Consider the following 23,091-nt stretch of genomic DNA (forward strand, 5'->3'; position numbering starts at 1 on the left):
TGCTGGGGTGAAAGGCTATCAAGTTCTCTTAGAAAGGTGTCGACAAGGTCTATAGGTTCATGTCCTTGGACTGTTACATGGACGTGCTGGGGTGAAAGGCTATCAAGTTCTCTTAGAAAGGTGTCGACAAGGTCTATAGGTTCATGCCCTTTGACTGTTACATGGACATGCTGGGGTGAAAGGCTATCAAGTTCTCTTAAAAAGGTGTCGACAAGGTCTATAGGTTCATGGCCTTTGACTGTTACATGGACATGCTGGGGCGAAAGGCTATCAAGTTCTCTTAAAAACAAGGTTTAGTCTTTGACATGTTGTTTCAATAGAATACCAAGCCTGTACTAGAGCATGGCATTGATTCAATTTCAAGGTGATGGGCGTAATGTTTGAACTATGCTAACATGATTGAAACAAGATTCAAATAGGATCTTATAATGACTTAAAACGTCTAGAGTAGTGATAATGTACCTGTTGTTGGTTATAATGACGGAACCTTTCTTGTTCAAATAAATGACCTTGATCCAAAACGAAGCGAGTCAATTATGTTAAATCTTCACACGACGTAAGATCTGGAGGTCCCTGACTGTCTGTAGCATGCAGGATCCCCAAGTGTATTAGAGTAAATACGGTTATAAACTTTCTTGTCCACACGGATAAGAATAGGAAACAGCTTCTATAGACTTCTTCATAAGATCCATAAGGTCTAGAATAATGACAGTAGGCAGGTAGCTGACTTGTTTGGAATCTATCATTTGTAATAACATTTCGACCTATATTCCCTGGTAATAGGGGGCCAAACTGATGGGTTAACTTGCTATCGCATTTTCTCAAATGAATATTCTTGGCCAATATTGATGGTCACACAGAGTGGGTCTCTTATTTCCAGTAATTCTTACGCTCAGTCACTTTCAGCTCGAGACTGAATCCATCTATATCCTCAGTAGAAACCTGTACAGTATACGGCGCATTGAAAATAAACACATGACGCGTTGAATTCTCAGGCAAAAGAGAAGATTGAGAAAATACAGACTTTAAGGAAAGCTCTCCGGAGATTTCAATCCAAGAGGAACATGATTTCAGAGATCTTTATCTTTTGAATGTTATGCAACTTATTCTTAATCAACATGGAAATAATCGATATTTTCTTTTAATTAATTTTCAATCTTTATTCTGTGGCGAAGAGAATTGCATGGATAATGTTATCTGATCTTTCCAAGTTTCAATTTAAAACATAAAAACAATATTTTATGCTAATGTGATTTTTAACTGGATAAATATTTACGGACGAGTCTGGCAGGTTAGTATTGATCTGGTTGGAACATTGATAATGTGCACATGTACTACAAAAGTGTTTCTGATATCGGACACTGAGTTTCTAGGCTATATACATGGATTTAAAACTCGCACATAAATCGACTTACTACTAATCGTTTGTTTTCTACATTTTTAGCTCACCATAATCAGATGGTTGGCTATTCAAATCACCCTGCGTCTGTTGTCCGTCCGTCATTACGTTCGTCCTTAAACATTTCTTGTTAGCGCTATTTCTCAGAAAGGACTGTAAGGCTATTTCCTTGATTTCACATGAGGGTTCCCCGTGGTCTAAAGTAATGCATATTAATTTTTGGGACTGATCACAAAACCACGATGTCCGACCGACAGCCTTCTTGAATTTGAGAGTTACATACATCGCAATGAACGACTTGCACACTTTGCGTCGTACCGCTGTCGTGAGAGGCGACTAACGTGTGACTCACTACAGAATCGGGCTTCCATTGGTGGCGTATGTTTAGGGGACATTGAAGGCTCCATCACTGATGTCCTGCCCCTATCGTAACACTTGGTATCGAAGTCTTTCCTTTCCTCACTTTCCTGCTCTTTCTATTCGGCGATGTCTCCAGACTCGATATGACCGTCGCTTTTGCAGGGGCGTTAAATTCAAAATAAACAAATTATCGTATCCCACGACTTTAATTGTCTGTTACGACAAGGCAGATTTTTGGAGACTAATCCCCCCTCAAGCTTCATAATTATAGTGATGGCGGTCCGCTGCTTATACAATCAGCCCCGATGCATTTTCTGCGTATAAACAGTGACAATCTCATACGTATTCTCCCCACGAAATCGATGTTAAAGCAATTCTGATACAAACGATTTTTGTTCGCCAAGTGTTTATAAAGTATTGGTTTACTACCGGCGTGTAAACCCGTATCTACTATTGACACGGACACATTGCTCGCATCTTACCAAATGTAATGACATTTAAACCATCAACTTGATACAGAATGTAAGTTAATGTAATGCCTTTAAAAATTCGCCGTCTACGAGGGACTAAGTATCAATACGTAAGGTATACGCCACATGTGACGGGCTGTATCACGACATGTATTAAGACACATTCACTGCCTGTCCTCGTGGATCTATATTACAGTAAACCATGTTTAATGTTCGTAGAACGTTTTGGGTCTGTACGACGTGGCTCACACAACAGCGACAAGCCTGGTCCCCAGACGGTACCCAGTGTCTACACGTCTAACGTAATGGACCAGTCTTGTCGCAAACCTTAATATAATTGTTCCGAACCGAGAAGAACCTGTTCGTTCTCGTCAAATGTAAGAGCTGCACCCCTTATTGCATTAGTGCTAAATCGGTACACTGCAGACTATCGACCGGGCCGGACACCGCCTGTGTGTGTGTGGAGACAGTCTGACCCTGCCTACAGCGCTGTGAAAGCCTGTGATCCTATACCTTAGTATATCCTTCTCAAATCAGTCTTACTTTCACGTTTTGTTCACCCCAAATATTTGCGGAAGTGCAGTGTCATGAAATGTGTGTTAAATTGTCGTTAGGTGTTTGAACATTTAGGTAGTAATGCGTGCTCGACTGACCACACAACGAGAATGGTATAGCCCGGATTTAGTGCATATTTCATGAAGCAGAGCATCAAGAAAAAGCATTTGGCTGCGGTCTATTTCTCCTTGTCAAATATGTTATCCTTTGCTGCTAGCTTAGATCGAAAAAAAATCACTGGAACATTTGAAATGTGAAGTATTCGTATTAAATGACTGATGCAATCAAATTAATATATGTTTTAATGGTATTCGTCATTTAGAAGGTAAGGTTTGCAAAATACTTTATTTTCCGCCATATTCTGAAAATCCAAGTTAATGCTTCCTTTGGTTTGGTTTTATTTGGTTTAACATTTTATTAACAACTAAGGTAATTGCAAGACGGTCCTCAATGTGTATTCTGTCTACTGCGTGCTACTGAATATGTACTGGAGGCAGTATTTTAGTGTAATTGCTTCCATGCAATCGCAGATCTGATGCCGAGTTTAGTGTGCTACCTCACTGAAATATTATGCCGATCGCAGCAACCCGGTTACATTATACTGGCAACGGGTTAACCATTGGTTGCTGGTACCTAAATGCTAAACTTTACGAAGGGAATGCCAGCTACCATTTTAAGGACTTGGGTATGCCAAGTTCTGGGGACAGCCTCACCAGGGCGAACGTTTATGTTTGGCTGACAATGGTGTTTCAACATACAAGTAAGGGGGATACTAGTTGTGGGCAATGCCGTTTGATTTTAAGAAATAAAGTATGCCTAAAACGTAACCTACCTGTGGTGTAACCTCACGTGTTGGCGTTACTTGCACAAGAAGGAGGCCGCTGTGGTGCCGTTTTTTTGTGCAAAACAGTGTAGACGTATGTATAAATTGTGGTGCGTGTCCTTTGAAAGAATATTCATGGCATTAAGAAAATCTTTCAGAAAAAAATCCCCCTTTCAAGATTTTAAAACTCACCTACAGTTGATCAATATTTTCAAATAACCTACCAGACGTCGGCAGTGCTAGGGTTTTTAATAATCGGAGTAGGTGTATTACACCAGAGCTGATATCTCATTTAAAGTCCTGCCTCAAATACATTACCAGTGGATTTTAAGTACTTGTCTCTATTGATTTTGTTTTAGCAACGGGGCATAACTTTTTACTGTTAATGCACGGCCTTGTTCTACCTGCTGAGACGTGACGCTCATTATATGGTGGGTGATATACAATAATGTACGATTTTGTATGGTGATCGAGGTCAGTTAGATTTCATTTTTTGTCATAACTCGGAACGTACTCTTCTATTGGTAACATCCTAATTTGACAATGGGTGAATTAGTCGGGATGTTCCGAATGTGGGTATAGTATGAATTCCCGTTTTTTTTTAACTCAGAAGTTTGAATGTCGGCATGAGCGCTGTCTTACATTCTAGCTTTCAAAATGATTGTGTTTTACCTGTGGGATGGGAGGTATGGAGTAGAGTCGATTTGGTTTTTTTTTCTGTCGTAATAAAATGGTCATGACTACTGCTAATGATTTACCTTTATACATAATTAATCTTCTGCAGAACCCTAAGGCATACGCTCATGATATTTGACAAGCAGCCTTCTGGGTTAAGGTTACAGAATACTAGAACCCAGAGGTACGCAACCGGACTCGGGCACCTGCTACTGAGGGGCTATTACTTTGAGGTGTCTCTCTGTCACCGGCAACTACCTGTTTTGATAGTGATGAACCTTGGGCAAGGGTTATGACATATGTCAGTCCTTGGGAAGTTGTGTTGTCTAGTTTGATCTTTTGGGTTGCGTTAACCCATTTAGTTTTAGCGTCTTAGTGATAAACCTTTACATCGAGTGCTTCTGAATAACAAAGAGACATATAGGTTCATGACGTTTGGCTGTTACATGTACATGCTGGGGTGAAAGACTATAGCGTTCTCTCAAACAGATGTCGACAAGGTCTCCGGGGTCAAACAGTAACAGTAGCAAGATATTTGACCGATGGCATGTTCAAGAGCGTGGCATTTATTTAATTTCAAGGTGAGGGGCGTAATACGTTTGGAGTTTGCTCACATGGTTATTTGTTGTGTAGAAGGGCATGACAATACTTGATGAGTTGTTTAACTTCAGCATCACAAACACAAAGACTCGGTGTTAAATGGACCCTATTTTGTAACAATGTCAGATTCAAGTATATTTGTTGGTCAGCTTAGTTTCGTGCCATACGTAATGTTTTTGTCTGAAAAGTGAAAATACATGCAAATGTCAAATTATAAGCAATTATTGACAATTAGGAAAACTAATGCAAACCCATTAGTTATAACTGAGCTAGAAAAAAAATGGTCGATCAATGACGATATTTGTGATAAAATCAAGGCCATTGAGTGCGCGAGAGCTGTGTTTTATAAGAATTGCTTTCTGGAACTTTCACGTATCAGTCGTTAATGAAAAAAAAACGGACAATGAAACGGAAAGCGTGGTTGAACCCTTTCACCCCACTATAGACCATAATGGACTCATCCATATCAATACATGGTAGAGTCTACTAAAGTTATATTGGGGTGAAAGGGTTAAAAATCCAAGCAAAAACAAAATCACTATATATGAACTGTAAGCAAAACCGAAATTACCAAACGAAATCGATAAAGCTAGAGGAAATAGGAACAAAGTGAAGGTATACACACATCCCTTAAAAAGTTTAATCAGGATAAGACCAGGTGTGTCATTAGGGTAGGCGGCGTCTGCTTCACGGACGGTACAAGTGACGTAAATCAAGGTAAGGTCCAAGCAATGTCACACTCTCAAAAAAAGGTTTTGGACGATGACAACGACACCAGATGCATATTAATGGTCATAATGGAATAGCTTCCATATTCATATTGCAAAAGGAAAACTGGATCCCCATTGATATCGGGATATTAGCCATAATACCATTGTCATTCCTTATTCTCTAGAATTGAGATAAACAAGTTTTAGGTCCTTTAGGCCGTAGGTTGTTATTGTATGGGCGGTCGAATGAACACGGTCGCAGTCTATTCTCATTCCAGAGGGTAATTACCATTAGCTCATTGGTTGATCGTCTGCCTGACTAATACCAGGGTTTGGGGTGGTTAGTATACCAAGCAAATATCATCAAAATTCTATATTTACATTTGCGCTGCACCCCACTTTATGAACGTTACCAGCAGAAATGCATTTTATTCGAATATGAAAGCAAACATGCCGTTCAATCCCCATATACTTCCTTCAAAATTAAGGCGAGTCTTTTTCCAAATATATCGAGTCAGCTGATGTTAGGCTAAATGTATGCATTTTTAATAGGGCTGCTGCGATATGGTCTTCTGATGGTAGTCCCGCTCGATATCTTTGAAAAAATACATGTATTGGGCCTAGTATCCTTCCTACCAAAGTCCCTCACTGGACAAATTTCACGGCTTATCGATGTGTCTGTTGCTATCTGATAGACTGATAGTTTCGACAAAATCTTTTACAAGAATGATATCGGAATTCAATGAAACCTTCCTGATTGATTATTTGACGTTCGACAGAAGTCATGCTTATTGAGACTGACTGATGTAGTCTAATATTAGCTGACGGTTTCAGATGCTACTGTTTATAAAACGTATATCATTTACTTGTACTTGATCAGTACTTACACTTTAACACGTGAACTAAGAGGAATGTTCAAAATGTCGTCTTCAATTTAGCGGTGATACCGCTGGTGAGAGTATGAAGTTGTTGTGACGTCACTTAACAACAGGCGACATGTGAGGGTGACGACCTCGTACGGAAACACGTGGGTCGGTCTAAGTTACGGGTCATTACTTTCACCTTAATTGAGAAAATCAGGATTACGTTTCCATCTCTTCAGAACGACATGCGCTTATATTAAACCATAGTATAAATAAATTATTTCACCACACATTTACAGCCGATAGAAACCATTGAAAGCGCCATCCCTTGTCAGAACTTCTTTGAAAATCAGAATATTATTAGCTTATATAAAGCAATCTTAATTAGTTTGTGGCGGATCGTTTGATGATCCTGGAATCGGAAAACAAAACGGTGAAACTTATATTTTTTCAAGAGAAAAGAAAAGCAAATCGCAATTCTGCAGATAGCAATTCTGAACGTGTTTTATCTGCACTATGACATAGAATATAACCAATAGAAAACCTGTATCATATCATAAACATATTTTAACTTTCAAAATATTTTTCAAAGTGATGTATTATTTATAGGAGATGATTTGTGTATGACAAAAGCTGTTTGAAATTATCCTTGTCGTTTTTGTATGCGTGGCCACTGACAAGCTTTTCATTCAATCGTTCATGTGATCGCTATAGTGACACAAAACCAGGTATACATGATTGTACCTGTACAGTGTGAAATATAATCTGCCCACACATTTAGGTGTTTTAAACCTTATTATAATAATATATAATAGCCTGGAAAATAATGAGGCCTATTGCATGAACATATTTAAATCAAATGAGTAGGTGTCGTCTGATGTTAATAAGATTTAGAAAATTTACTCCCATCAAATGCTATCGTAAAAAAGTGACACTAGTACGATCTCTGACGTAATCACATAACAACGTAAATATTGTCAAATCGTTTGCATAATATATCCTGCTATTTCAGGAAATATGATACACTGAATATTCAATAGTTATGTTTCCAATACTATCAGTAAGTCAGTGTAAAGCATGTTTTCGCATCTGATATTCGTAAATACCACATTTTTTGTTCACCTGGCCCGAAGGGCCAAGTGAGCTTATGGCATGGTGCGGCGTCTGTCGTCCGTATTATTTGGCTACCAAGTTTGTTCAAATAAATGACCTTCACCGATATTCAAGGTCACAGGGGTGAAATATGTTAAAAACTTTAAACAACTTTTTCTGAATAACTGAAATGCCCAGGGTGATGATATTTGGTCAGTAGCATGCTGGGATGAAGGGCTACCAAATGTGTTCAAATGAATGGCCTTGACCCAATTTCAAGGTGACAGTGGTCAGATGTCTTAAAATCTATAAATGACTTCTTCTCAATAACTAAAAGGCTTAGGGAACTGATATTGGGCCTGTAGTATGCTTGGATAAACGGCTACCAAGTTTATTCAAATGAATGACCTTGAACATTTTCAAGGTCACAGGGGTCAAATGTCTTAAAATCTTCAAACAATTTCTGCTCAATAACCAAAAGCCCTGGGTACTGATATTGGGCCTGTAGCATGCTGGGATAAAGGGCTACCAAGTTTGTTCGAGTGAATGACCTTGATCCACTTTCAAGGTAACAGGGGTCGAATGTCGTAAAATCTTCAAACAACTTCTTCTCAATAACCAAAAGGCCCAGGGTACTGAAATTTGGCCTGTAGCATGCTGGGATGAAGGGCTACCAAGTTTGTTCAAATAAATGACCTTGACCCACTTTCAACCTTATGTACTTGTTCGACATTCAAGGTCAAAGGCATCATATGTTTAAATCTTTTAACCGGTTCTTATGAATCAAACACTGATATTCTGCCCGTAGCTGTATTTCAGTCCACTTTTAAGATTACAAGTGTGTGATTAATACCAGGTGAGCGATGCAGGCCCGTTGGGCCTCTTGTTATCTTTTAGATTCATGAAGCAAACATTCCAAATCTTATATTCAATTTGTCATTTAGTTGACTGTTTATTTATATATTTATTGGGCTTTTTTTGGCCTTACATCCTTGTGCCAGTCAGACCTGAGCCTAGGAAAGTTGTCTGTGGGAAACCATTGACTTATCTCAATCAATTGCTACACCATTAAAGTAGATGGCCGTCGGATGGAAGTAGAAATCAAACTGTGTTCATAATGACGCGCCGAAATTCATTTTGTTTTGAATGTGTGTATGCTTTAAATTTCAAATATCATTTTTATTTATTTTGCAACAATTACGAAATAGGTTTTATATCAACTTATATTAATTACTCTTGATGGCCCCCGATGCTAACGCGCAGGGGGTCTGAATGTGGAAGGAAACCGGAGTACTCGGAGAAAACCGAACAAGTTACTCCATACTTTTTCAAGTCCGATCGGGGAATCGAACCCTGGCCGTCTTGGTGAAAGGCGAGTGTGCTATCCGCTAAGCCATCCAACTACCCTGATCACGGTAAAAGATATCCGCTTTGAGCAAGATATTGATTTTTCGCGTGTAATGACCATTTACAGGCTCTGGTTTTGTTCGACAAATGCCACCTATGAGACCGTAGAAGGATGTGACGATTATACAATGAAGTGTGGACTAGACTCCGACATTATCCCCGGATTCACCGTATGCTACATCGGGTCAAATCGGGAACTAATTGTTCCTAAGAAAGATTACATTTACCTGTAAATCGCTCCCATATAGCGGCACACAGGCTAATGCATTTTGACACTTATCGGTCTAAGAAAGTCAGACAGACAGGAAATCAATGGGTTCACATCGACCTAGTGTATGGACAGAAGTTCGCATGTACGTTGTGGTCAATTCAAATAAGATTGAGTAAGAAACAGATTGGTTGTATTCTGTAACGACATATATTTCTAACGAATAAGAAAGCACGAGCTTATTGCGCGGACGAATATATATTAACGAGTGCGCGGAGCGCACGAGTGAATATATACGTCTGCGCAATAAATAAGTGCTTTCTTATTCGTTAGAAAAACACAAGTGTGTGGTCTTGCTTTTATCAGGTACCTTCCTTATTTGGTAGAGATCGATACAAAGATTTTATAAACTTTGATATTTTTTGCAAATACAGGGAACTTTTCAGTTCGCCATGACAAGGGGATTCCAATAAAAAGTAGTTCCGGCTAGTTGGTAAATACAACATTCCGTATTGCACATGTACATGTACATTACAGAACGTTGTATTTCATGGTCTGAAAATTGCTTGTATTACTATAACAAGATTCAACAGGTATGTGATAACATAACGTATTGAATTTTGACGGAGAGAATTTATATAGGCTTTGCCTGTTATTCAATCCAATTGATTATGACATCTTGTCAATAAAATTTGATGACATGAAATGAAACGTATTGTATCGTGGTACTTTCTTGTGTACCGTATCGAATTGTTTTTTGTTTGCTGTATTGCGAAACACTAGCAGTATTTGAATTATCATTTTTATTTTTATCAAACTCTATAAAAGTGTACCGATTGTTTGAATCCTTCAGTGAAGATACCCAAAAATACTAAATATTATACAAAAATATTTTTCGATATTATTCATAATTGAAGTCTGACAAAACTCGATAAAATCCTGCACTCAATCAATATTGTAAACAAACAAACAAACAAGCCGTTGCCCCGAAGGCTTGTTGAACCGTAACACCGGAAATAACCCCAAAGACACGTTACCATGAACGCCAAATACGCGCCACACATTGTCTGACAATCGACGGACGATGTGGAGGATGTACCTGTAGGCTTGTTTTAATCCCCAAAAGTATTCGACACGTCGCGTGCTCAAGGATTCTTCACAGAGAACTGGAGCATTTCCTATATAAAAATCGGCCGAGGTCCAGACACAAACAAAGTCGTCTGGTTTAAAACAGTCTATTTTTACAGCCAAATACTTAGTGATATCGATGAAGGAGACATCAATTTTCACCTGTACTCTATAGCTAGATGTACATGTATGCGCGGTGACAGTGATACTAAACACATACCTTGCGGGGTCATTCTATAGCCGAGGAGACGAACAGGTGTGTGTGACCAGCATAACACAGGACCAATTTCCATGGATGTTTTTAACCAGAAACAACGTCATTACTAACCTCAGGTAGATATTAATTAGTTACTTACGATTGTACAAAAAAATACCGAAGTCTCGTCCGTTTTATTTCCGAAAAAAACCTTGTTTTGATTTAATGTTATACATATGTAATAGGTACTGAAACGTATTAATGGTTTCATGTTTAAAACCTTAAATCGTATCATCTAAAATAAAAGATAACGAATAAAATTAATTACACAACTTAAATTCACTTCTGATACATAGGTATGCTTTATATGTTAACAAGAATAGTTTTCACCAACATCTTACGTGTTCCCGTCACTGTACAGAATATTTCCTCACTGAAGACAATTTCAACAAACATTTTTATCCGTGTTGTTACTGATGTTTATTCAAAACGTAGAGTTAAACTCCATATACAATATGCTAATTATGCTACAAAGACAGTTATACATGAAAGGCGGAGCGCGTTCACATCGGTACCCTTTCATATTCCAAGTCTCCTATGGACCACTCATGCCCTGTCCCCTGGTCATTCTACACCAAACCTTGTTCCGCTCACCCCAGCTTTCATCCCGCTTCCGCATTCTCTTTCCTGCTACTTTATTTCATGTGGTATCTTTGTTTATTTATTCACACGAATCAGCCCCCTCCCTTTCCTGTGTCCTTTTTCAATCAGCCCCCAACCCTCTATCCTATGTGCTTTTAAAAACAGCCCCCCCCCCCTCTATCCTATGTCCGTTTACAATCAGCCCCACACCCTATCCTGTGTCCTTTCACAGTCAGCCCCACACCCTATCCTGTGTCCTTTCACAGTCAGCCCCACACCCTATCCTTTGTCCTTTCACAATCAGCCCCACACCCTATCCTATGTCCTTTCACAGTCAGCCCCCCCCCCTTTCCTATGTCCTTTCACAATCAGCCCCACCCCCTATCCCGTGTCCTTTCACAATCAGCCCACACCCTATCCTATGTCCTTTCACAGTCAGACCCACACCCTATCCTATGTCCTTTCACAATCAGCCCCCCCCCCTACCCCGTGTCCTTTCACAATCAGCCCACACCCTATCCTATGTCCTTTCACAATCAGCCCCCCCCCCTACCCCGTGTCCTTTCACAATCAGCCCACACCCTATCCTATGTCCTTTCACAGTCAGCCCCCCCCCCTTTCCTATGTCCTTTCACAATCAGCCCCCCCCCCTACCCCGTGTCCTTTCACAATCAGCCCACACCCTATCCTATGTCCTTTCACAGTCAGCCCCACGCCCTATCCTATGTCCTTTCATAATCAGCCCCACACCCTATCCTGTGTCCTTTCATAATCAGCCCCACACCCTATCCTGTGTCCTTTCATAATCAGCCCCACACCCTATCCTGTGTCCTTTCATAATCAGCCCCACACCCTATCCTGTGTCCTTTCACAGTCAGCCCCACACCCTATCCTATGTCCTTTCACAGTCAGACCCACACCCTATCCTATGTCCTTTCACAATCAGCCCCTACACTCTATCCTGTGTCCTTTCACAATCAGCCCCACACACTCTCCTGCGTCCTTTCACAATCAGCCCCACGCCCTATCCCGTGTCCTTTCACAATCAGCCCCACACCCTATCCTATGTCCTTCCACAGTCGGCCCCACACCCTATCCTATGTCCTTTCACAATCAGCCCCTACACCCTATCCTATGTCCTTTCACAATCAGCCCCACACCCTATCCTGTTTCCTTTCACAATCAGCCCCACACCCTATCCTATGTCCTTTCACAATCAGCCCCTACACCCTATCCTGTGTCCTTTCACAATCAGCCCTACACCCTATCCTGTGTCCTTTCACAGTCAGCCCCACACCCTATCCTTTGTCCTTTCACAATCAGCCCCACACCCTATCCTGTGTCCTTTCACAGTCAGCCCCACACCCTATCCTGTGTCCTTTCACAGTCAGCCTCACACCCTATCCTATGTCCTTTCACAATCAGCCCCTACACTCTATCCTGTGTCCTTTCACAATCAGCCCCCACACCCTTTCCTATGTCCTTTCACAGTCAGCCCCACACCCTATCCTATGTCCTTTCATAATCAGCCCCACAACCTATCCTGTGTCCTTTCACAATCAGCCCACACCCTATACTGTGTCCTTTAACAATCAGCCCCACACCCTATCCCGTGTCCTTTCATAATCAGCCCCCACACCCTATCCTGTGTCCTTTCACAATCAGTCCCACATCCTATCCTGTGTCCTTTCACAATCAGCCCCACACCCTATCCTGTTTCCTTTCACAGTCAGCCCCACACCCTATCTTGTTTCCTTTCACAATCAGCCCCACACCCTATCCTGTGTCCTTTCCCAATCAGCCCCACGCCCTATCCCGTGTCCTTTCACAATCAGCCCCACCCCCTCTCCTGTGTCCTTTCACAATCAGCCCCCACACCCTTTCCTATGTCCTTTCACAATCAGCCCCACACCCTATCCTATGTCCTTTCATAATCAGCCCCACACCCTATCCTGTGTCCTTTCATAATCAGCCCCACACCCTATCCTGTGTCCTTTCACACTCAGCCCCACACCCTATCCTATGTCCTTTCACAATAAGCCCCACACCCTATCCTATGTCCTTTCACAGTCAGCCCCGCACCCTATCCTATGTCCTTTCACAGTCAGCCCCTCACCCTATCCTGTGTCCTTTCACAATCAGCCCCGCACCCTATCCTATGTCCTTTCACAGTCAGCCCCGCACCCTATCCTATGTCCTTTCACAGTCAGCCCCACCCCCTATCCTATGTCCTTTCACAATCAGCCCCACACCCTATCCTGTGTCCTTTCCCAATCAGCCCCACGCCCTATCCCGTGTCCTTTCACAATCGGCCCCACACCCTATCCTATGTCCTTTCACAATCAGTCCCAAACCCTATCCTGTGTCCTTTCACAATCAGCCCCAAACCCTATCCTGTGTCCTTTCACAATCAGCCCCAAACCCTATCCTGTGTCCTTTCACAATCAGCCCCAAACCCTATCCTGTGTCCTTTCACAATCAGCCCCACACCCTATCCTGTTTCCTGTCACAATCAGCCCCACACCCTATCCCGTGTCCTTTCACAATCAGCCTCACACCCTATCCTATGTCCTTTCACAATAAGCCCCACACCCTATCCTATGTCCTTTCACAGTCAGCCCCGCACCCTATCCTATGTCCTTTCACAATCAGCCCCACACCTTTCCTTTCACAATCAGCCCCACACCCTATCCTATGTCCTTTCACGGTCAGCCCCACACCCTATCCTATGTCCTTTCACAATCCGCCCCACACCCTATCCTGTGTCCTGTCACAATCAGCCACACACCCTATCCCGTGTCCTTTCACAATCAGCCCCACACCCTATCCTGTTTCCTTTCACAATCAGCCCCACACCCTACCCTATGTTCTTTCACAATCAGCCCCCACACCCTATCCTATGTCCTTTCACTATCAGCCCCACACCCTATCCTGTGTCCTTTCACAATCAGCCCCACTCCCTATCCTGTTTCCTTTCACAATCAGCCCACGCCCTATCCTGTGTCCTTTCACAATCAGCCCCCACACCCTATCCCGTGTCCTTTCACCATCAGCCCCACACCCTATCCTGTTTCCTTTCACAATCAGCCCCCACACCCTATCCTGTGTCCTTTCACAACAGTCCCACACCCGATCCTGTGGCCTTTCATTTTTTCCGTCCTTGTCCCTTACCTCTCATCCCAAGGTTTATATTTCTGGCCTTCACATTCTCCTAGATATTCTTGCCTTGTAAATGTCCGTTATCTCGAAAACCTTAGGAAAAGTTGCCAAACTTTATCATTGGTGATGTTGCTTCATCGTGCAAAAGAGAAAACAGCCAATGAATCGAACAAAGTGTGTCGGAATATAGGGTGGGCAATTAAGCTATATGAATTGTCTTTTACTATAAGTGGTCTATCAATCAAAATGGACAGGTATGCAGATATGGTGTGTGTGATTTGAATAGGGTATAGTGCCTGCTGTTACACGCCCGTGTGGTTATGTGTCTGTTTGACCATCCTGTGGTAGCCAGGGGCTAAAAATGTACGCAACGCGATATAATGGACAGGTAAACAAGACGGCATCGATGTTGATTTATTGCGCTTTTTATTGAGCTGCATGTTCATGTACTGTTAGATTGTTTACTTTCGTGGCAAAATATAGAAGATACTTGATCATACCTGTATGCATTTTGACAAGACAACCACCGCCCGCGGTTTTCCTGTGTCAGCATGTCAGGACAGCTTATATTTGGAAATACCTCTTCACTCAAAGTTTTAGTCCGTCACAACTGGTATAAATTAAAAAAAGAAAAAAACGAGAACCCCCCACCAACTATAAGTCCGTGTAGATCCGTGTCCTGCCACAGGACATGGAGCTTACTTGGCGTAGTAATGTTTTCGTTGGTTATTTTGGCAACCGACAATGGATAAAACAGTCTTTGAGCTTAGAAAGAAGTCCGATGGGCCTTCACACAATGTAGCTCACCTGTTATTCTGTGACTTTCAAAAAGGCTCAATGTAATTTTATTCTAATAGACTTAATTGCATTACGCTTCACAAAGTGGATCTTTTCAAAAAGATTTTAAAATTCTACATCTTAATAATCTTCGTTGAGATATTTTTTCTTATTTTGTAATCTTCAAAGCTAGTAAATGTCAATGACTCACTTGGCCATCCGATAGATGAACGTCGTGGTATAAAAAATTCCCTTATTAACATCATACCATCATGTGACGAAACATAGCGACACACCATCATGATGAATAGAGAAATAACCAAATACAAAAGTTTGGGTAAGTCTTGTCTGTTGATATAAAATGTGAAGGGCCCTCGTCCCACTGCTAAAATCTGTCACATGTAACCAAGTTTTGGAAACTATTATGTCGGCATGACCATAGCTTTGATAAATCTTATTTTATAAGAAAACCTGGCGGGGCTTTTCTGAAAAACAAATATAAAATAAACAAAATATTATCAACAATAGAGTTCTGAGCGTAAATATTGTGTGGGCTAGACCGGAAGTCGAACCCTTTGGACTTTAGACTGTTATACTATCGCACTAAACGACTGAGCTTCCGAGTCAACTTAACTCACAGTCTTGATGAATTTGGTGGCATGTACAATGTAAGAGCAATACAGGCGTCTCCTTTTGACAACCGGAAGTTAACAAGCCAAACTGGTGAAGAACGACGGGAACACCCCCTGATAGTTGACCCCATATCAATCCGTCATAACATTTTAAAATCTACTAAAACTATAATTTTTTTTAAAGTTCAATATCTGCTGATTTCATTCATTGTAAAAACTCAGAGGCACTGTATTAACCCGGAACAAATTTTAGATAGGGATTTCAATCGTATGAAACACTTGCTGATTAGCTGCTTTAGTTGTGTGACTCCTTAAAGGAAGACTTAACATTGTTAACGTGTTGAAATAAAGTAAGTTTTTGAAAGTATATACATTACCGAGTAAAAGGGTGAAGTTTGGTGGAAATAAAGTAATAAGTTATGAAGAAAACAAAGTTATAGCCCCTGATGTACATGTGCTGTTCAGAGACAGCACCAAACAATTCTCATTTCACTTAACATCAACCTCTAGCACAATTTAGCACACACTCAGCAATTTCATATTTTGCACACACATTTATTACCAATACCACTCACATATTTTTGAAAAGAAATCTTGGTAATTCTGTTTCTGTAATTTTTACAAAACTTAAGTAATTAAATAATTTATTTTAGTAAATTTGATAAAATTTTGACAATTCAGCACAGTTAGAATTCAAACCCAACATGAGTCATACAAGGTTATCAGTATCCATCTTAACTGATCGGCTATCAATTATACAGACTTACATATACTTACATATACCTATAGTACTTCTGGCTCCCTGGGGTGCCGGCACTTTATGTAATGTAATGCTATACACAGCCAATTGTCTGAGTAAACACACAACAGAAACGCATTAAATCAATAAACAAGATATTGGTCACACGGTATATATTGTAACGGGAATAAAAAGACATCTACAATTCACTAAAAAAATGGAATTTAAGTTGGATTTAGTCAAAAAACATATATGTGACACATACACATACCGATACTCACATGTGCAACTTTGTAATAGCTTGTTATGTGGTGCCGATGGGCTACTTGCTGTTCATAGTCTTGTTGTGCACGGTATAACAATTATGAAAAGACAACCAATATGTGACAAAAATACAAATGTCATGCAGAAGCCAGCTAACAACCCTCTTTTCGATAAGCCTTATTGTCATGCATGCGATCAACCATTTACAGCTTTATGATTGAATACGCTGAAATCAAACAAATATGTGAAAGATTTCATGATGTACCGTCTATAAACAAAATATTCGATACAGTGTCTGTGCAATTAATATATTACTATTTATACTGTATTGATCTTTACAATAAAATATGATATATTGTGCAGCCAATTTGTTCGATATTGATGTATTTCTTGAATCCTTCACATATTTAAAGCTATTAAGTTTTGGCTTGATGTGTTTATTTTCGTGAATGTCTCTTTTTACAGTAGTGTTGGCCCTAAATGACATGGGCCGTTAAACAATACAAAAACAAAAACAAACAAAACAATCTTTCCGATACTAAATGTGATCTGCACATCTAGTATTTCTGTTGAATATCACACGCGCGTTAATCGATCCTCGAGGCACAATGTTAATACAACGGACACTTTGTGATACAAATAACAAGCAATGTTACCAGTGAAATGCATTGTTTCACCGCTGACTCCCGTATCATGTGATAGTAAGCTAACTATACTTTCGCACGAGCGACATTTTAACAAACTGCCGAGTCTGCTCGTCTCGTGCGCCTGTAGTTAATTTATCTGCAATGTGTCCGTCCTGTTTCCTAAATGTCATTCCGTATTTTACATATAACCTTTCGATAAGAAATCGTACATGTACGTACATTACGACACCAAAACGGCTAAGGACGGGGTGCTGTGTTTGCCGTTTTACATTTTTATTCAGATGCTTATCGTATCACCACGCGCCAGTATTAAGTGAGCGTGACGTCATATCTCACCTACATGTCTTTATTGAATTCTAACGTATTTTGTCCTAATTGTTATGACGTCGGGTGTATTTCTACAGATTGTCGACCGTTTTGTGCATGTCTGTTCCGATACGGTCACACCAAACACCAATTTCACATAGAAGTGACGTCATACCACTAACCACTTCTGGCTATATTTTAGGTATGGTCGCTTGTAATACATATTGAATGGATATGATGACACACTCATCTTGCAGGTCTGGCCAGGGCTGCGATGGCGCTCGATTGCTTTACGAATCCCGACATGTAATTGAGTGGTCTGTACTGTTAAGTATAAATACGAGATGGTTTTGGAGTTGTCTTTGTCGGGATTAGGATTACGTCGACCGACCATTTATCGATGACGATATTGACTTTTTTTGTTAAGACAAGATGTTTGATTACCCTGGGACTCCGATTGATGTTTACCCTACCAAAGCCGTCGACAATCCCTAAATATTTCAATGATACTCGAACTTCAATCATATTTGTAAAAACAGATGATAAAAAATATAAACCAATTATTGCGATTGTTTCTCGAATAAACGTCATTCAAGTCGAAATATCGGTAATTATGTTTGGGATTCACTGTCAAGTTAAAGATATAATATATTTTTGTTGTCTGGGACTTCAAACTTAATCAACATCGGGCTTAACGATTCCACCTGTATTCCTGATTGACGTGTGTGGGACATGAAGAGTCTTTTTGATGAAGGTGTGTTGAGCCCGAAGGTGTTTTATTTATGTGTGTTGGACCTGAAGATTATTCTTAAATATAGGTGTGTGTGACCCAAAGGTTTGTTATTATTTAGGTGTGTGTGACCTAAAAGTTTGTTTTTATTTAGGTGTGTGGCACCCAAAGATGTTTTAATTAATGTGTGTGGCACTTAAATGTTTTATTTTATTTAGGTGTGTGGGACCTAAATGTTTGTTTTTATTTAGGTGTGTGGGACCTAAATGTTTGTTTTTATGTTTGTTTTTATTTAGGTGTGTGGCATCTAAAGATTTGAGTGGATTTTGTGGGGCCACACGATTGTTTCTAAATTAGATGAGGGGGACTTTATAATTGTTCCTGATTTCACTGATGGGGACGAATCCCGACAAATCGTTGAATGATTGACTGATTATTAACGCATATTGTTGCTAACTTAGATAGGTTTGACATCTGAAAAAGAAAATCTTTCCCTCAGGTCTCGCGAGGGATTCCGTGACTCAATGCCACATTAATACTCCATACAATGCACAGTCAGTGGAGTTTACCATGATGTAACACACGAACACAAAACAGGAATGTATGGGATCCTGAAATAGATGAAACAAGCCCTTTCTCTCTTTGCCGCTCTCGCTCTGTCTTTTCCTCTCCTTCACATTTACTGACAAATAACTCATTATTTTCTGAAATACTTTCACCTCAGACACAACGTTACATAGCAATTTACTTCTTATCCATACAGGTATGATACCAAACGTAAGAACATTTACGATGGTGTTGGCTGTTAACTAGCCGGGAGACTTGACGAGGACGATAATTGATTAGGAATTAAAAAGCCCAATCTGAAAACCAGCCGCGGGCTAATCTCATCTAGAGACAATTTCCCCTGCGATAATATAGCAAAAGACTATTAACTGGGTCGTTTTGGGCACAAATATGAAGTTCATGCAAGACAATAATGGAAGGCAGTTTAGTTCATGCGAGAGCTTAGAGGTAGTCTTATGTTATCTATGGTAGCCGAGTGGTAGCCTTCTATGGTAGCCCAGTGGTAGCATTCTATGGTAGCCCAGTGGTAGCCTTCTATGGTAGACCAGTGGTAGCATTCTATGGTAGCCCAGTGGAAGCCTTCTATGGTAGACCAGTGGTAGCATTCTATGGTAGACCAGTGGTAGCCTTCTATGTTAGACCAGTGGCAGCATTCTATGGTAGCCCAGTGGTAGCCTTCTATGGTAGACCAGTGGTAACATTCTATGTTAGACCAGAGGTAACATTCTATGGTAGACCAGTGGTAACATTCTATGGTAGCCCAGTGGTAGCCATTCTATGGTAGACCAGAGGTAACATTCTATGGTAGACCAGAGGTAACATTCTATGGTAGACCAGTGGTAGCATTCTATGGTAGCCCAGTGGTAGCCATTCTATGGTAGACCAGTGGTAACATTCTATGTTAGACCAGAGGTAACATTCTATGGTAGACCAGAGGTAACATTCTATGGTAGGCCAGAGGTAACATTCTATGGTAGACCAGTGGTAGCATTCGACGGTAGACTAATTGGACGTGATAGATGGTGGTACATTGTATTTTTTGTGTTATATGTGAATATTTATCGGCTGGTTATGCAGTCAATGTCGTGCTGTGTAGTCCATGCATGAACATGAGGATTGCGTGTGTGGTTGATCACGATGTAAACAGTTTAAGTGTGATTTTGAGCAATACTATTTTCACCATCGTGAAATAAAAATATGATATCTTTGCATAATATAACTGTGTTTCTCGTGTTCCTCCCACACTTCACAGGTTCGCTTCTTGCACTCGATAAACTAGCGTTTTTTTTCTACCTTAGGAAAGATAGATTACAAGTACTCTTATTCTAAAAACGTCACGATCGCGTCATCACTTAATGCAGTATAACAAGGGTAGCGTCATCAATTATGTCCAATATTTCATGGGCTATTCGTCTATACCGACATATATTTACGGCAGGAAAGTGAGGGAGAAAAAAACCTCGGGTAAGAATAGACAGCTATACCACAACCCTCGGGTAAGATGTTTGAAGTTTAGCACGAGAACGTCTCGAGGGTTGACATTTCTCTGTTTACATCATACATGAGTGACAGGTTCTATTAATAAGTTCGCGATGTGTTTATTTATCCGGCGTTGTGTATTATTTACATTTGCATATACATTTTCACAATCTTGCGAATAAGTCGATTTTTTGTTTCCTTGAAATTTGCTCAATCTATAGTGCCATGTTCACAAGTTAAACATTTTTTTATCTACCAATGTTTCGAATTATTTCGAAATAATAATTTACAGTATTTAACAGATATTGTGAATGTACAGTATAAAGTACTTGTTTTATCTACCAATGTCTCGAATTCAGAATTCATTTGCAGTTTTACGGGTATTTTGAATGTACTTGTTTTTAAATGTTTCCTGTTATCGTTCCTCCGTATTAGAAATTCCGAGTCTTGAATTATCTTGAATCTCGTTGTGTGTTTTCAGGTGTGTGACCGTTGACTTGCTGGATAGACGGGTATGCCTAGCCGAGGACACCTCGACATGTTATGAGCTAGACAGATACGCCGGGATGCCGAGCACGCCTCGTTGTTTTATAAAATGCCCTGGCAAATGATACCAATACGCCTGACGTACACGCGAACAAGATGGCGTCGACTGCTCTTGTGTCTCATTGGCCTGACTGTTGTGCTGAGCATCGTAAACCTGTGGACGGACCTGAACATTAAGTGTACGGCCTGTAGGTCGGTACATCTCTTCCACAGACACTATGTTGAGCTGGACTTCGACTATCAGAAATACATCAACGCCACGTGGGAGGCACGAGGGAATAACGACAGTCTTCTGACACTGTTTACCACGTGGAACCCTTCCATGCAGAAGCCGGTAGTGTACCACAACGCCCTTAGGAACTGGGCGTCTCTAAGTCGCAGCGTCACGACACTGGTGTATTCCAACGACACGGAAGTGGAGAATATCGCTAAACAACACAATTGGCAGGTGAAAAAAATAGATCGTACTGCGTGTTTCGGAACGCCAGTTCTTAGGACCATGTTTCAGGAGGTTATAGGGGGAGCGAGGAGTAAGTTTTATGGTTACGCTAACGCAGATTTGGTATTCAATGATGGCTTAGTGAAAACACTAGAAGCTGTAGCGGAAAATCCAGAGTTCTCTAAAGGGCCGTTACTGATTGTAGGAAAACGAGTGGATGTAAATATATCTAAGCTACAGGAACCGGTAATCAACGGTACTAAAGACGTGGAGAAACTAGCTCCACACGGCAAACTCTCGTGGGGATTTGCAGGGGATTACTATATAACGAACGAGCTGTTTCCATGGGAATTTGTGCCGGATCTTGTGATAGGACGCCCTCTGGTGGACAACTGGCTCATCTGGTATGCGCGTGAAGTCGGTGCAAAAGTTGTGGATGCTTCCGGTTCCATTCTAGCAGTTCATCAATTAGCTAACGGATTGAAGAGGATCAAATTTATGTGCAACAAGGCGGAAATGTGGAAAAAGAAGCTACTCCCCAACCTGCCTGTATGGAAAGGAATGATAGATTGTGCTGGGTACGAATCTAGAGTGGGCGATAGTGGAAAAGTATTTATTTTGCCAAAAATATTTTTACCGGAAATTTGTAATCATGATGAAGCTATTTTCCACTGACGAACGTAGACCTTAGGTACCGTAGTCAGCATGTTGTGTATTTTAGCCTAGAATACAGTGTGCTTTATCAAGATCTACAGTTTTACTCAAGCAGATATTGTAGGAATGCCTTAGATTTACAGTAATGGCGGTATATACGAAAAATGACGTATTTTGGACTACTCAATAAATCACAGACATGCTTTAACGTGCCACACCTGTTTAACCTAGCTTAACGATAAAGTAGAACTGCCACCGACATGTATAGGAAACACACATTTCCTTCGAGTGTAACTTACAAGTTTAAGTTTGATAGTCACTAACGAAATTATCTTTCGGTATGGTTTTACCATGTTTATTCGAGAACGACTCATAACAATACGTAAACGGGGTATGGCTGATCAGAGCAAGCATGGTGACTATTTATTGAGTAATCGTCAAATCGTGGAGTAGATTGTTACCTAAGCTTTATGAGATTATAAGGTGGAAACCAGACTTTAGTGTTTGGTAAAAAGGTGGTAACGAAGGCTATATTAAATGGTTACTAGGTGGTAACCAAGGATGTAGTGTGTGGTTACTAGGTGGTAACCAAGTCTGTAAGGTGTGTTTATAAGGTGGTAACGAGGGCTATAGGGTGTGGTTACTAGGTGCTAAACAATGCTGTAGTGTGTGGTAAATAGGTGGTAGTCACGGCTGTAGTGTGTGGTTACTAGGTGGTAACCAATGCTATAGTTAGTGGCTACTAGACAGTTACCAAGGTTATCGTGTGTGGTTACTAGGTGGTAACCAAGGCTATAGTATATGGCTTCTATGCAGTGACCAAGGCTATAGTCTGTGGCTTCTAGGCAGTAACCAAGGCTAAAGTGTATGGTTACTAGGTGGAAACCAAGGCAATAGTGTGTGGTTACTAGGTGGTAACCAAGACAATAGTGTGTGGTTACTAGGTGGTTACCAAGTAGTTTCCAATGCTATAGTATTTGTGGTTGCTAGGTGGATAACGATACTGTACAGTTAGGACTATAGA

General features: G+C 40.6%; 1 protein-coding gene across 5 annotated transcripts in view; it reads left to right on the plus strand.

Moving 5' to 3' along the window:
* LOC110445190 overlaps positions 1–22,809 on the plus strand; it is a 135,240-nt gene extending 112,431 nt beyond the window's left edge. For 3 of the 5 annotated variants that reach the window (XM_021489667.1, XM_021489669.1, XM_021489668.1), the window contains exon 3: positions 20,910–22,809. In XM_021489667.1, coding sequence (XP_021345342.1) covers positions 21,024–22,088 — 1,065 coding nt within the window. In that variant the 5' untranslated portion in view covers positions 20,910–21,023 and the 3' untranslated portion in view covers positions 22,089–22,809. Of the gene's footprint in view, positions 1–10,236; positions 10,624–20,722; positions 20,742–20,909 lie in introns of those variants that run through there. The other 2 variants (XM_021489670.1, XM_021489671.1) reach the window with 2 other exon arrangements.
* The last annotated feature ends 282 nt before the right edge of the window (positions 22,810–23,091 follow it).

The sequence above is a fragment of the Mizuhopecten yessoensis genome, unplaced genomic scaffold, assembly GCF_002113885.1.
Source record: "Mizuhopecten yessoensis strain PY_sf001 unplaced genomic scaffold, ASM211388v2 scaffold2101, whole genome shotgun sequence".
Classification (NCBI taxonomy): Eukaryota; Metazoa; Mollusca; class Bivalvia; order Pectinida; family Pectinidae; genus Mizuhopecten; species Mizuhopecten yessoensis.